The sequence below is a fragment of the Saccoglossus kowalevskii genome, chromosome 14 (assembly GCF_978046115.1).
Source record: "Saccoglossus kowalevskii chromosome 14, keSacKowa6.1, whole genome shotgun sequence".
Classification (NCBI taxonomy): Eukaryota; Metazoa; Hemichordata; class Enteropneusta; family Harrimaniidae; genus Saccoglossus; species Saccoglossus kowalevskii.
This window is the reverse complement of record NC_140654.1, coordinates 12,723,979-12,739,008: the sequence shown is the minus strand read 5'-3', so window position 1 is coordinate 12,739,008 and position 15,030 is coordinate 12,723,979. Positions and strand designations below refer to the sequence as shown.

Below are 15,030 nucleotides of genomic sequence, written 5' to 3'. Positions count from 1 at the left end.
AAACAAAATATATCAAATGATGCGTTTCATGATGAAGCACTTTGCACTATTGTAACAGTAATCATAACATACAATAAACAAATCACATAATTAAGTAAAGTAAGTATTTATTCCTAACGTTAATAAAGTAAGTTCGAGTGTAACAGACATATATAGATTTGATTTTAATTGTCCATGAATGAATCATTGATAAGGCCCTCTCTGTACTCATTTCTCTGTTTATCAGTATCTTCGTCAAGTCGATTTTCTCCAACGTCACACTGTGATTGCATTTCAAAGGATTCAGTATCTTCTTCTTCGTTCTCATCTGTACAGTTTTTGTAACGTTTCCTGGTGAGAAAAACAAATGACGTATCTGTTGCGATCGTTCACCATACTGCGGTTTGAATTGTAACTTATTTACCTAAAATATATTATTTGGATATCACTATGTTACAGAAATGTAATTAAACCGTTGTTTTAAACCGAATGATTGAAGACAGACACACAATAATTCAACGCAGAACCTTAACAGCCTCTGACAACCGCACTGATTTGTTTCCAAAGCTAATGACAATAATTCCATTTTGCAATCATTGTTATGTCAAATGAGTAGAGTACTCAATTGGTTGGATATAGCATTCCACCAAATAGTCGAGTATACCATAATAGTCGAGTATACCATATGCGTACAATAATATTTCCCCATATATATATAGCTCACATACAATTCCTTTCAATTATCGCAATGATCGCACTTACATTCCAAATAATTCGCCTTCTTCCAGTGTTTCAGGGAGGTCTTTATTTCGTGTTTCCGGTAAAAGTAACGCAAGTAGACCCGCAATTATGGATGTTATGGCCATAATGAGAAAGGGCGTAGGGTGCCATATCCTGGTCAGTAGAATAACGTAAGGAGATATAATACTGCCAATACGTGCACATGTAGACGATAGTCCCAGCCCTGCATTCCTGTGAATGAAGAAAGAGATTACAGTGTCGTGTGTACGTTCACACTAGGACCATCATCATGTACACATGTGTGATAGAACATTTTTGATTTCAAGTATACGTAATATTAAGAAACGAGCCGCAATTTCACATTATAAATAAAACAATTAGTATTAGAGGTAAATTAGTTGTAGACTAATCATCAAATGTTGCACGAGGATAGTTCAAATGAAATCCCGCAATAATGATGAAATACAAAAACGAGTTGTGTCATACCACGAACATCATGCACAAAGCCCGACACAAAGTAACACAACACGCATCGTAACAACCCATTCGATCGGCCCGTTTTTAGGCATTTTTTTCTCCCCGTTTTATCGAAAACCCGCTGTGTGAGGGCGTACTTAAATTGCGTTAGCTGTAGACTAGAAAACTAAGAAACTTTTTTTTTCGAAGAATATTGAAGGTAGAAAGGCTGATAACTCTATTTTGAGCTGGAAGATATGTGTTTTTTATGTGTTGTATACATTTGGTGTCAGAAAATAACGCTATCTTTAAAACGTGTTTTATTTGGAATAAAATCACCCAAATGCTAACATAGCCTTCTATGAAAATCTGATTAGAGGTATGAGCCCATAACATATCCGCACAAACACAAGCTTCATGTTGCAGTATATTACCTGACTGGCGTTGGATAAATCTCCACGGCGAAAATATACACTATAAGAAACGCGCCCGAAATAAAAAACTTCCCAACCATTGCAAATGCTGACGATATAACATTATTATCTTGGAGTGAAAAGAAAACTTATTTTAGAAATCGATAATGGTCTTACAATATATGATATAGTGAGGATGATATTCGTTTAATGATATACTTCCGTTTTGATGATATACAATTATATTCAGATAGACGACATTCTTGCGCACCGGCGACATATGATTATCATCTTGCGCACCGGTGACATGCAATTATCATCTTAAAACAGAATGCAAATCGTCTTTTATAAATCAGTTTTTGTCTTCTAAATCTATTGTCTTTTAGCTAGCCTTGCGATACGATACGATATATCTTAAATCATATTGTTGCATATGATAGAACATTGTACAACAGAGGATAAAACAGCATGTTCGTTGCACCACGTCTTGTCTTGATGGTAACGCTGTATAACTCACACACATCATAGAAATATACTACACAGCTCACACAGACGCAGCGATAACGTACACTTTTGGCGCGCATGCATGAAAAACGTCCCTACAGTCAGCATGCACGAGAGAAACAGTCACACTTTTCTGTCCCCGACCGTAATTTATCCTACCTGGTATAGCACTAAGAATTAATGCTATTCCTCCAAACACCATACATGAACACATCGTCCAACGACGGCCAATCTTATCAAGTAAATACCAACACAAGAGATATGATGGAAGTTCCACTACACCGGATATGACGTACGTAGTATATGGATTAGTCCCCAGTTGGTCGGTGTTCAAAGCCAACCCATAATATACAAGACTAACGGCGAACCTAGGAGAAAACACTCATTTACATTTACATTTACAGCTACATTTAATTTTAACATTCCGAATGCAAATTGACTTACCAATTGAAACACATGTATATAGTCCGTTTCCGTAGAGCTGGTGTTTTAAATAGATCGAGCATTGTTTTATTCTGATCTTCGATCTCCTAAATGAACAAAAGTAAGGAATGAAATTTATGTAGTGAAAAATTTGAACGCATGTCGTTTTTCGTGAGCACGTGTGTATTTAGTTAAATTGGTATATACTAACAAATTTTAGCAGGATGATGTTTTGAGGTCTGTTTGATATTTTTTAATAATAAAAAATTAAAATGCAACAAGCTCAAGTAGATGTGATTGAGGGTTATATTCTAGGTTTATCAATTACAAACCCTGATAGATAGAATATATACCATATAACAATGGTTATTTTCAAGCTTAGAGAAAGTCTCCTGAAATCGAACACTTTTCAATTAAAATATCAAAAACACTTCGCATCATCCTTCCATGGCCACGCTTTGAATTATAGTTAATCTAATTGACTGCGAGTAATAAGTAACAAGATATAACCTTGCCGAAAGTACAGATTCCTAACAGTGTTGTCGCTTCGGTTTGCTAAAGTCGAAATAGCAAGTCAGTGAGTAAAACTACGGTTTCTGTTTCTCTGTTGGAAGAATGTGCCCCTATATTTTCTAAAACGTCGTTCGAAACAGAGACGTGACCTCACAGTGAAATTGTGATGAAACATCACTCATTTATTTTTCTATTAGTGTTTTAGTCATGTTACTCATTTATCGCATCCGTTTAATTCTACAGTCACATGGCCTTACAGCAAATATAATCTACACAAAAATGTTTTTTTTTTTCGACCAATTGCTTTCTAAAAATGTTTTAGGTTTGGTGGTTTTGGCCATTAATGTTCTGATTACAGCCGCCAACATTCAACAAAAACAGTTTATCCCGTTTTCTTAATTACAGGTAACTCATTTCCATGAAACGGGATTTGTAAAATGAGTGTTTATTCTTACAATAAATAAAAAAAAGGTATCTTTTACAAATTGACCCCTCAGGTTACTTACTTTTTCCCGAGGCAGTAGAATCTCAACATGGTCCTCGTGACTTGCAGGATATTGCGACTGCGTCTTTATTTTCTGAGATAGCAACGTGTATTACCAAGGGAGGTATTTTTTAAAATAATGAAAAAAACAACAACAAAAACACAATTAAAAACAGCTTAGAATATTGCTACACGATATTACAAACATACTCAGTTTGGTGTGTCGATTGAAACAAGTTGTTATTAATAATTATGAAATGTCATATGAAGGGGAAAATATTACAGTTATTTTAAAATCCATGCTATCATAATGCTTGAAATGTATTGTTCTCACCTTTACTATCTTATCCTGGTAGACCAACTTTTCCTTTTCTTCGTCAAATATATCATTCGGTAGCGTCACTTTGTTCATTTGTGCGGCTCTGCGTAAAATCTTCTCAGCTTTTCCATAGTTACCTCTTTGCATCAACCACCTGGCAGATTCAGGAACCAACCTAAAGAATTTGCCAATAGAATATTTCGCCGAAGAGAAGTTGATTTTAATACGTATACCAGAATGTTAAAAGTGACATAACTATGCCGAGTGTAGTTGGAATATTTGCACGTAGTTCGTTCATTCATTCATTTTTATGCAAACGTCAAACTTTTTCATTGTACAATTGTAAAACGTTACAGTATATATTGTAATTGGATGATGATGAGGATGATGATGATGGGCGATGGACAAATCTCTCAGTTATTCGGTTCACCTGTTATACCGTGAGACAAGTAGAAGTACTAACATCTGAACACGCAATATATACTTAATTATTACATACCATTGATTGTTCATAAGAAAAACAAAACAAAGTCTCACCAATAGTATGGAATAAAAATTATGCTTATCACTCCTCCAAATAACTGTGTTTTTCTCCAATGTCCATTAAAAACAATAGCGCTGAATGCCAGTAAAAACTCGCCGATTGGTAAGAAGAGCGACGTTAATATAGAGCATGTAAGTCTGTAGGATGGACCAACCAATTCCACCACTGTAATGATTAATTTTATAAGTCAGTTTAGTCGCCTAACGACGATTTGAAGCATCACTGAATATTCATGTACTGGCTGGCAGTTACACAAACTACAAGAGCAAATATCAAATATTATCGTTGAGAATTCAACTTCCAAATACACACTGTTATTGGCTTTTGTCGTCCAACCCCCAGATATAAAGATATATGGCGGGTGCCGATTGTTGTTGATTGCCTTCTCAGACTTGTTAAATTTTCTATACAACTATAATTGTTCAACGATCTATAGTTGGGTAATTTGTTTCACTTTATCCAAGGTATTTACTAAAAAAACAATAACAATATTAATCAAAGAGGCGATTTTAAATAATTTTAAATATTGTAGAGCAGGTTTGAATTTCTTTTTGTTCAGTACACCGTAAAATAAAAAGTTGTCATGCCTGTATTCATGCGATGTAATAATGGAAACGCCAGTGAGCGAGCGATACGAAATACCTGTACGTACGTACGTACGCGTTTAGATTATTTCTTTGAGCAACACTCTCATGTTTTTTGCCAAAACAATGTCGAATATTACTCGAAATTATTCACATCGCCTTTTGGTGTGGTACTAACATCAAACAATAGTACAAACTCACCTATGACAAACCCTATCAAACCAGTAGAGATGGAAACCAAGCCAAGTACAAATTGGCACACAACAAACGCTGCGTAAGTTGGAGAGAATGCCGCCAGTACACCAAATACCGCTGCCGATATTAACGTAATTACAAACAAAGGTTTTCGACCAAATCTGAAAATTCAAACTAGATGTAAGTTTAGATACATGATCATGCTTTGTTGCATGGTCACGTACAAGCGACTTGATGCTGTCATTATGGAAAGCAACCTCGGTCTGAAAAAGGAATATCTCATGGTGATTTAGGAAATTTTGGTATTAGTTTGTAGTTATTCTAAGATAGTTATAACTCAATCGAATAGTATAAAATCAAGATCGCATCTTTTCTCACTTCTGACACATGTTCAGCACTATCATTATGGCCATTATTTTGTTGCAATTTTCATACGTGTTGAATTGATCACCAGGTGTGTAAGTACCGTATCAAAAATGGAAATATTATTAAGATTTATAGAAATCTTTATATCATGGCATCGTCCATTACCGTGAAAGGGGTATTACATTAAAAATCAACACGAATCAGCGGAAATAAATCTTAAATACAATAAAATGTATTAAATATTTCTGAGAATCACAGAAAATATTTTAAGTAACATCGTCGTGGTTGAAAAAAATAGGAGCACTTTCCCATAGATGTTTTTTGGCCTTAGAATCGTCTGCGAATTTCTGCGATTCGAAGCTAAGAACTATCTGGTATCAGTGGTTTTCTCTTATATACATACATGTCTGAGAGCTGTCCGAATATTATTCCTCCAAATAAATTCCCGAATGGTACAACGGATTTCGAAAACTGTTTCATCCAATCATTGTTGCATACCAGGTTGAACTATATAAATATGAAAATGCAATGTTACAATCAGGATATCCATTTATCTGCGTACACTCAAATCTATTATTCGTACATGCTCCGACGTACCTCATGCACTACAGTGTTTTCATACACTGATCTATCGTACACCCATCCATTGTCACAGTCTTGTGTACCAGAATCCTGTGAACAAAGTTCAGGTGATATACCCATCGAAACGTTGACGTCATATCGACTACACGAGTCCCACGTTTCGCCATCAGCATCGTATGGAATCGTACAGTTTTTCAACGGAGATGTGTCATGGAATGTCTGGTTGTCGTAAACTTTACAGTAATGGTCGGAAGATGCGCTCATAAACGTGTTTGCTTGTAGGAAATAAGAGATAGGAATCGAGGTCAAGCATATTAAAAACAACTGGAATTTTTGATATCGACCGAATTCCCCCAATATAGGCAGTATATCATCGAAATGCATCGTTCACGTCTAGTTCCACGAGCCCTTCACTGTCTCTGTGATATAACAATGACATGTTCCGTTATGGCGAAACTACAGCATGTGGACCAGGCCATCGCGAGACGTACACGGTACTATTGACACACGACTATTCTTATCTGCACGATATCAGACACGACCTTTCAGCGTGAGTGACATTCATAATTATGCACCCCCTACATAATGATGGTATGTTTCGTTGTTGTGCGTTGGCAGATTAGTAAGTCGCTTCCAAAGTGTTATTGACGTTTGTGCAATATCCATTCACGTAATAAAATTTATTGGCCTTTATTCTAACGCTAATGAAACAATTTGAACTGAAATTAATTGAGGTAATCCTATCGTTCTGTAACTAATAGTTAACATACGGTCACGATGCCGCTGATAGTAGTTAGCTACTTGAATCGAGAGTCTAAACACGCCGTTAGCGTCCGACTTGCCGTACTTTAAAGCGGGAGGGTCGTCACCTGCGCACGCGCGGGAATTGAGTACCAAATAATGATAACAACACACGCTAAGAACGCAAAGGCTCATGGGTAGACGCTTGTTTGTAAACAATGACACGCTATGGCCACCTGACACATGCGTAGGTGACGACTCCTCCGATTTAACGAAGTTATACTGTGAATTTGGCCAGTTTTAGGTGTTTTTGGAGCCCCATCGCGGATTGTGTGTTTTCACAGTTTTTGTGTGTTATGTAACTCTTTTTCTATAGGACAATAGTACAATAGGCCAATGATCTGTAGAAATCGCACCCGATTCATTTACGTATCAAATGAAATACATGTTGGTTTCAACCACAAACAACTTGTTTATATCATTCAGTAGTTTGATGCATTCACACATGCCGTCTGTATGAAATTCGTTTGCTTCGAATCTAAGATGTTGAAAGGTGAGTAGAACGTTGTGCTTTTCACTTGAGTCATAGAATAGAATAGAATAGAATAGAATAGAATAGAATAGAATAGAATAGAATAGAATCGCTGCTGCTATCGTACCCTATATTTGCCGTTTTGATGAAAAGTACAATAATGTAATATATTCTGAAAACATAAAAATTAACCAACACTATCAATATATTGTTGACAAAAAAAATAAATTAGTAAACGTGTTCTGTAATTCTGTAATTCCGAGTAAATGCTGAACCATATCCCTTCCCTATCAAATGTTATCGGGCTGATAGAACAATACCGACAAGCCAAAAAGTAGTATTTCCCTCAAAAGATGCCAGTTGTCGCTAAGCATAAGAAAGTATTCTTTCTTTGTTCCAAAACAGTACAAGAACTCCTTTGTTCTCACATGAACCAGGTGCTGAGTACAACTTTTTTCTCGCAACCGGTAACAATTCATAGATCAACTTGGACAGAATATCGTGATGCACTCTGCTGAATAAACTATGTAGACAATTTGCATTTGAGTGCAACATGTAGTGCACTGTGATACGTACACGAATCAGATGCGATTTCTACGGGGTATTGGCCCATTGACCTGCTATACAAAATAAGTTACGTAACATACGCACACTGTGCAACACAAAACCCGCGACGTGGTTGCAGACAAAAATACCACACGCCAAATTTGCAGTATTACTTCGGTGAAGTACGGAAATTCGGTCTCGTTCTAGTAAACGTTTTCGTCATGTTCCCGTTGGCGTCCTTTAACTATCAGTAAAGCGTCAAAATGACTATGTACTCCGTGCGGTTATGCGTATCTGGGATTTGTATATGGAGGGTCGGCAAGGCATATTTTCACAAGCTGTAATCAATTGTTTTTATACTCGTAATAATGTAATTTAAATAAATAAAAAAAAACGTAAATTCGTAGACATGGGCAAGGTGTAAAATGTAATCAGCTATTTTATTCGTCCGTAATTTGTACAAAGATCTTATTTTTTGTAAGCGTATAAAGCATTTTCCGCAATAAATGTCGTAATCTTTACGCAATTTCCAATTTTGATTCTTAAACACAAATTATCAAATATGTAATTAGAAATTTGCTTTAAATGTAACGTGTAAACACATATTTTTTACTGTAGCATCATTACCCCACCCCTATTCACAACCAAAACAAAACCGTTAGTGTCATGATATTTTTTATATGAAAACAATGATTTATTTAGTCTATGTATTCAATATATATTACAAAAAAATGTAAAGTAATGTATAATAGCATAGAATTTATGTTTTTGATTGGACTTTACTGTTTTTTTATAAATGAATGATACCTATTCAAAATCATGCGAACGGAGAAATATTATAAATAATATTTCATACATATATTCACATACATTGTTTGTATCCTAGAATATATTTTCGAAATTGTCGTTAATGACACCAACGTTTTCATTCGCATTTATGAAACTATTTAGTAATATATTCTTGTCAAGGTCAGTGATATCAATGTCACACTGGATTTCCATTTCAGTGGTCTTTTCGATTTCAGTATCTGCTTCTTCATTGGCGTGTTTCCTGTAAAAACATGAGATCACAGGTTGAAATTGTTGACGAAATATGATTGTCAATATTAAAGATATTTGATCAGAGGTTACAAATTAAAATAATAAAAAAATAACATTAAAAATGTATGTGGCATTAGAAGAAATTGGTAAAAAAATATGATTATCAATATTCAAAGACTCGAGTTTGAAATGGTTGAAACAGTATCATTGTCGATATTCAGAACATGGGATCAGATGTTTGAAATGCTTGAAAAAGTGGAATTGCCAACATTTAAAATATGAGAAACAGTTGAAACAGCATGGTTAGCAATATTCCAATTCCGGGATCAAAGGGTAGTAATGATTGAAAAAATATGAATGTCAATATTTAAAATAATTGAAAAATTATTATGCGATTAACGATATTCAAAATATCGATCAGATGTTTGATATGGTTGAAACATCATAGTAATAAATAATCAAAATCTGGGATCAGAGAGTTGCTATGATCGGAAGAATATGTTTATCAATATTAAAAAATCAGTTTTTCCACGAATATCTTGAAATCGAGGGCAATTTACACAATTAAAATATCACAATGAAGTCTATTTCATTGTCCATCCTTACGTTCCAAATAACTCTCCTTCTGCCAGGGTTTCTGGAAGGTCTTTATGACTTGTTTCTGGTAGCAGCAAGGCAAACAAACCGGCAATTATGGACGTTACTCCCATAATAAGATAAGGCATCGGGTCCCATATATCGCTCAGTAACATTATGTACGGGGAAATAATACTGCCGACACGTGCCCAGGTAGATGATACACCCATACCAGCATTTCTATACGAGAATAAATCTTTCAGTATAACATACTCGAGTAGATAGTATAATATTTTAATAATAATAATATTTTATAATATTTCCGTATGTGCATCAACAGCGTCCCATAAATAATTCAAATATCTCAGTATTGCTTCAATAATGATGTGAGACTTAAATATATCATATTATTATACATCTGTCACCGTAACGTCACCGTTAAAGCGTGCGGGGTATTTATGGGGTATTTTCATCCTACTATATTAGGAAATGCAAATTCCAAATTTGGAATGATTACGCGTGTAAGCTTCCTTTAATAATAAAAACAAACATGGCTGCCACCAGGTTTTGGCCGGGCTCCATACAAAGAAGTTCGCTGATTCTGTTCTAAACTTTTTGGATTTCGGCATTCCCATGATGAAAAGATGTATAATAATAAGGTTATTACGATACCTCAAATTATGCACTCAGGCAGTACGCCGTCGCATCGACCTCCGAGGCCAAAACCTCCTATTACTGTGTTATTTCACTGTGTTGTTTTGATTGTTTCTCACAAACTCTAAATTGCCTTCAAATTGCTGACGTGTCTCACCTGACTGTGGTGGGGTAGATTTCCGCAGAGAATATATAAATTATAGTCCATGATCCGGACATGAAAAACTTTCCAATCATAGCACATGTAGCTGACACATTGATATTATCTGTTGAAACATAAATTACAGTTTGATGGTGTTAGGAGCATTGTGTGAAATAATCGCACAATAGTTGAGTTATTTTTCATATATCATAATAGCAATTTCATAAATTGCAAATTCTTAATACGCCTGTTTTAAATGATTAGAAACCAAAGTGATATCAAAATACTACGTTTTGATTTTATTGACGACACATAGTTAAACAATCATAGTTTATACTACACTGTTTTTGGTCTACTATTAGTTCATTTTTGTTATCATAATCCTGAAAATTAATAAATATGTATAGGTACCGATTGAATTAATGGTGTATACTCGTGCAAAGCATACATATGAAACGTATCATATGTCAATCATAATTCATTCATGACTTTGAGATGGAAATTGGACAAATATATATATATACTGAGAATCTGACGCCAAATGTATATACTCGTTAAGTGCATATAGCAATGCATACCAGTATTTTTTTTCATACGAATTATTATGTAGTTACATTGCACTTGATTGGGAATACAAAATCAGTAAATGATAAGTTTGGTGTCACCTGGAGGAACACTGATGATTAATGCTATTCCACCAAGCACCATGTAAGAACACATCAACCAACGACGACCAACCTTGTCAAGCAAAACCCAACATGAAAGCGTTCCAGGGATTTCCACTAGGCATGAGATAAAATATGTGACGTATGGGCTGGTTCCCAATTGATCGGTATTCAATGCTAGTCCGTAATAGACGAAACTAATAGCAAACCTAGAATAGAAGGGTAAAGTGTGAATGTCGATTTGTGCATGGAAATTTTTCATTCTACGATTTATGGAAGGTAAATCGAAATGCCAATCATTTCCTATTGTTCATATTGTTCTGAGGATATGGCTTGATGCGCAATACGCAATACAGTTTCTATGCGAAATTTAAAACACCAATGCTTGTCGGCGTATATGATTGGCCTGTTTTTAACTATTAAACATATACACGGACATCATGGAAAAGAACTCTTTCCGACCTATTGCTAAAAGATTAAAAGATAACGACATACCAAATCAGACATAGGTTTATAGTTCGCTTTCGTAAATTAGGCGTCTTGAACAAATCAGCCAAATTATTTTGTTTTTCATTCATCTGAAATTTAATATAAATTTAAATTGTAACTATGTTATGCGACACATGTATTATACGTTTAGTCTGTGTATTAAATCGTCAGGAAATGAACACATTCATATCTCACCGGTTTCTCTGTCTCACCGGCCATTTTTCGTTCTTCTTGAAACAAATCATTAGGAAGGATTACTTTGTTCATCTTAGCAGCTTTGTGCAAAATCTTCTCGGCTTTGTCGTATTTTTCTTTTTGGATCAACCACCTAACCGACTCGGGTAGTAACCTACATCAGAATTATTATCAATCAGTTAAACATAGTCATATTATCCGTTTGATTATGACGTTATTGAGAACAAAACCGTCACTTTTGGCGAATCATGCTCACTCCTCCAGTGTATGTTGTACACAAACCACCAGAGAATAATTGCATTTTTGCAACAAGAAATATTTCATCACAACTTGATTAATAACAATAAATATTAAAGAATATCCATTTACCAGTAATATGGAATGAACATCAAACACAACAACCCGCCTACAAGCTGTATAACTCTCCAGTCTCCATTGGAAAGTGGGGCGACCATGGCAAGTATAAGCAAACCAACGGATATAAATAAACCAGTCATGACAGCACATGTGACTCTGTAGGCTGTCCCAGTCAATTCCATGACTACAGGTAACGGATAATGTATTCATGTGTATGAATTATAGTACTTATATAATTTAAAATAAAAGCAAAAAAAAAAAAAATAAAAAAAAAACATAAATAAGGACAGCTTTAATAGCCGTAAGCAATTGTCACAAAACATGAGGTTTGTTGAATTCGTAAACATTATAAATAGTGAAATAGACAGTACCTATGACGTAGCCAATCAAGGTCATTGAGATGGAGAAGATGCCAATCAAAAACTGGCACACAATAAAGAAGGCATACGTTTGTGAAAAAGCAGCTACTATACCAACAACGATGGATGACATCATAGCGATGATAAACAGAGGTTTTCTACCAAATCTGGAACAAACAACATATCCGCAGCACAATAAAGAATCACCGCAACATCTTAAGAATTCGACAATTTACTATATAAATAACGCTCTAGCGATGAAATAGTTTTGATATTAAATCCTTTACTTACATATCGGCAAGTTGTCCAAATATTATCCCTCCGACCAAGTTTCCTAACGGTACGATCGATTTAGACAACTGCTTCATCCAATCTTTCTCACAAACCAGGTCATACTGATGAAAAAGTTCACAATACGTTTAGATGTATGTCTGAATTATGTAATTTTTAAAAGACCACTTTCAAATTAAAACGTTTTAATAAATGTTTCAAAATTTTACATAACATCGGGTGATATTTTCAGAATATTTAGAAATCTCTTATTTACACAATGAACCGAATGACTAATCATAGGATGTAATGTGACATGACTAATAATTTGCAATGATGTAAGACAATCTACAAACAATCACCTTGGTAGTTGATAATAAAAATAAAACATAGTTTATCTTTTTGATAAACAAACTATAAATTCAGGCCTACAACACAGCGGCTGTCAGATTGTGATGCCAGTCAACAAATTGTAAAGATGTAAATGTGGGAAAGAAAATATGTATGACAGGACACGCGTTTAGCAGTTTAAGTTCTAACGTTTGACTGGTTGATTTTCTTAATATTATATTCACACTTGAAACAAAGGATTGATCACGTGATAGGTATTAATTAGTGATTACTGCTGTATATGAAAAGATAAACACAATCGTGTATACGTGAAGATAAGCTATAATCCATGCGTAGAAGTGGTATTTAATCAGACGCTGATTAGGTTTGTGTTTGCCGACAATACTCAACATACCTCATGTACCACTGTTCTTTCGTATACCGACGTATCATACACCCATCCATTGTCACAGTCTTGTGTACCAGAATCCTGTGAACACAGTTCAGGTGATATACCCATCGAAACGTTGACATCATATCGACTACACGAGTCCCACGCTTCGTCCTCAGCATCGTATGGAATCGTACAGTTTTTCAACGGAGATGTGTCATGGAATGTCTGGTTGTCGTATAATTTACAGTAATGATCGGAAGACGCGCTCATGAAACTGTTGGCCTGAAGGAAGTATGTCGAACATATGCATGTCAAGCATATCAAAAACAGTTGGAACTTTTGATAACGACCAAATTCCCCTAGAATATGAACTATATCGTCGAAATGCATTTCTTATAGAAAGTGACTGTGCATTGGTCTGAGAAGATATACACCGCCAGCAATGAATGTTAACTAGAACGTGATTATAATTGTAAAACAGACTAGTAATAAAACAGTGCTAAACATATGTCAAATCAAGTTTAAGTAATTTGGTTGTCGGTCAACTGATGGGCACTAGATTTGGCTTGTGTGTTTACTTTTGAACGGAGATATCACGGTCTTCAACTTTGTTCGCGTATAAAAAGCATTTCAACATCGTTTGTCCCTTCCACACTAGGGGGAGAATACCCGACGTGAACATGGTGCGCCGGCGTAACACAGTTTAAATCTTATTAAAAGCCGTAATGTCTGACTGAAACTGGCGCGATTACAAAACTGGTCTTAAAAGTAGCTACTGTATCCCAAATCTACAATGCTCAGTTACGCTTTTTGACCTTTTCATTTGAAGTGATCTCTAATAGTATTTTGGTGGCCAGATCTACTCGCCACCATTCTGTGTGAACGCAAATCTGATAATAATGGCAATAAAAATCTTTTGTCATTCATATTTAAAGACTTGAACAGTGATATAAAAGTAAGTCAAATCAAGTTCAATTGATATTACCGTCGGTCAATAGATGGACATTGATTTGGTCGGTTTGTATGTATAGTACTCAAAAAGTTTAAAATTATATTTCGATATCCACCATAAAATATTGAATGATGTTTTCGGGTCTGTTCCTCAGAAGTGATCTCTGGCGCATTATTTATTGAGATGCTAAGATTTGCAATGTAAGGAGGAATTGGCCCCTGTAGTGAGTTACTAGACTGTGAATGTTCAAGTACTAGGTTCAAGGTGAATTACAACTATCAAGATGAAGTAGATTGAGAATTGGTGTCAATGTAATGAATGACCGATCACAGTGGAATATTTATATAGAACGGTTAAATGTTAATATCAATCTTTGCTTTGCGTGTGTTATTTGTTTGACGTGACCACATTAAAATTACAACTCTCCATATTATCCACTTGTATAATAGAATATGCTACACTTTAAACAATCACGTCCGTACTAATATTTGTATACCCTTGAAAAGTATTGTTATAATATGCAAACGCGAAATCCCACTGAAGGCGGTATTTTAGTTTCAGTTGTTGTTAAGGTTAGTGTTCCACATGCATACGTGTATGGAGATCTCCCAATATGACTTCAGTCACCATCACCAATTTATGGGTATGCCATGACATGAATATTTGGATGACAACCTTTCTTTT

General features: G+C 35.1%; 1 protein-coding gene across 1 annotated transcript; it reads right to left on the bottom strand.

The window, feature by feature from the left end:
* Positions 1 to 164: 164 nt before the first annotated feature.
* Positions 165 to 13,784, bottom strand: LOC100369352 (uncharacterized). Its single transcript, XM_085507463.1, has 21 exons — positions 13,416 to 13,784; positions 12,692 to 12,795; positions 12,413 to 12,567; positions 12,054 to 12,225; positions 11,685 to 11,838; positions 11,496 to 11,578; positions 11,001 to 11,209; positions 10,351 to 10,459; positions 9,570 to 9,779; positions 8,844 to 8,973; positions 6,119 to 6,490; positions 5,925 to 6,028; positions 5,162 to 5,316; positions 4,370 to 4,541; positions 3,872 to 4,007; positions 3,536 to 3,556; positions 2,538 to 2,623; positions 2,253 to 2,461; positions 1,611 to 1,719; positions 742 to 951; positions 165 to 330 (listed from the first exon to the last, which is right to left on the bottom strand). The coding sequence occupies exons 1-21, from the start codon at positions 13,782 to 13,784 to the stop codon at positions 165 to 167; spliced, it is 3,435 nt and encodes a 1,144-aa protein (XP_085363589.1).
* Positions 13,785 to 15,030: the final 1,246 nt, after the last annotated feature.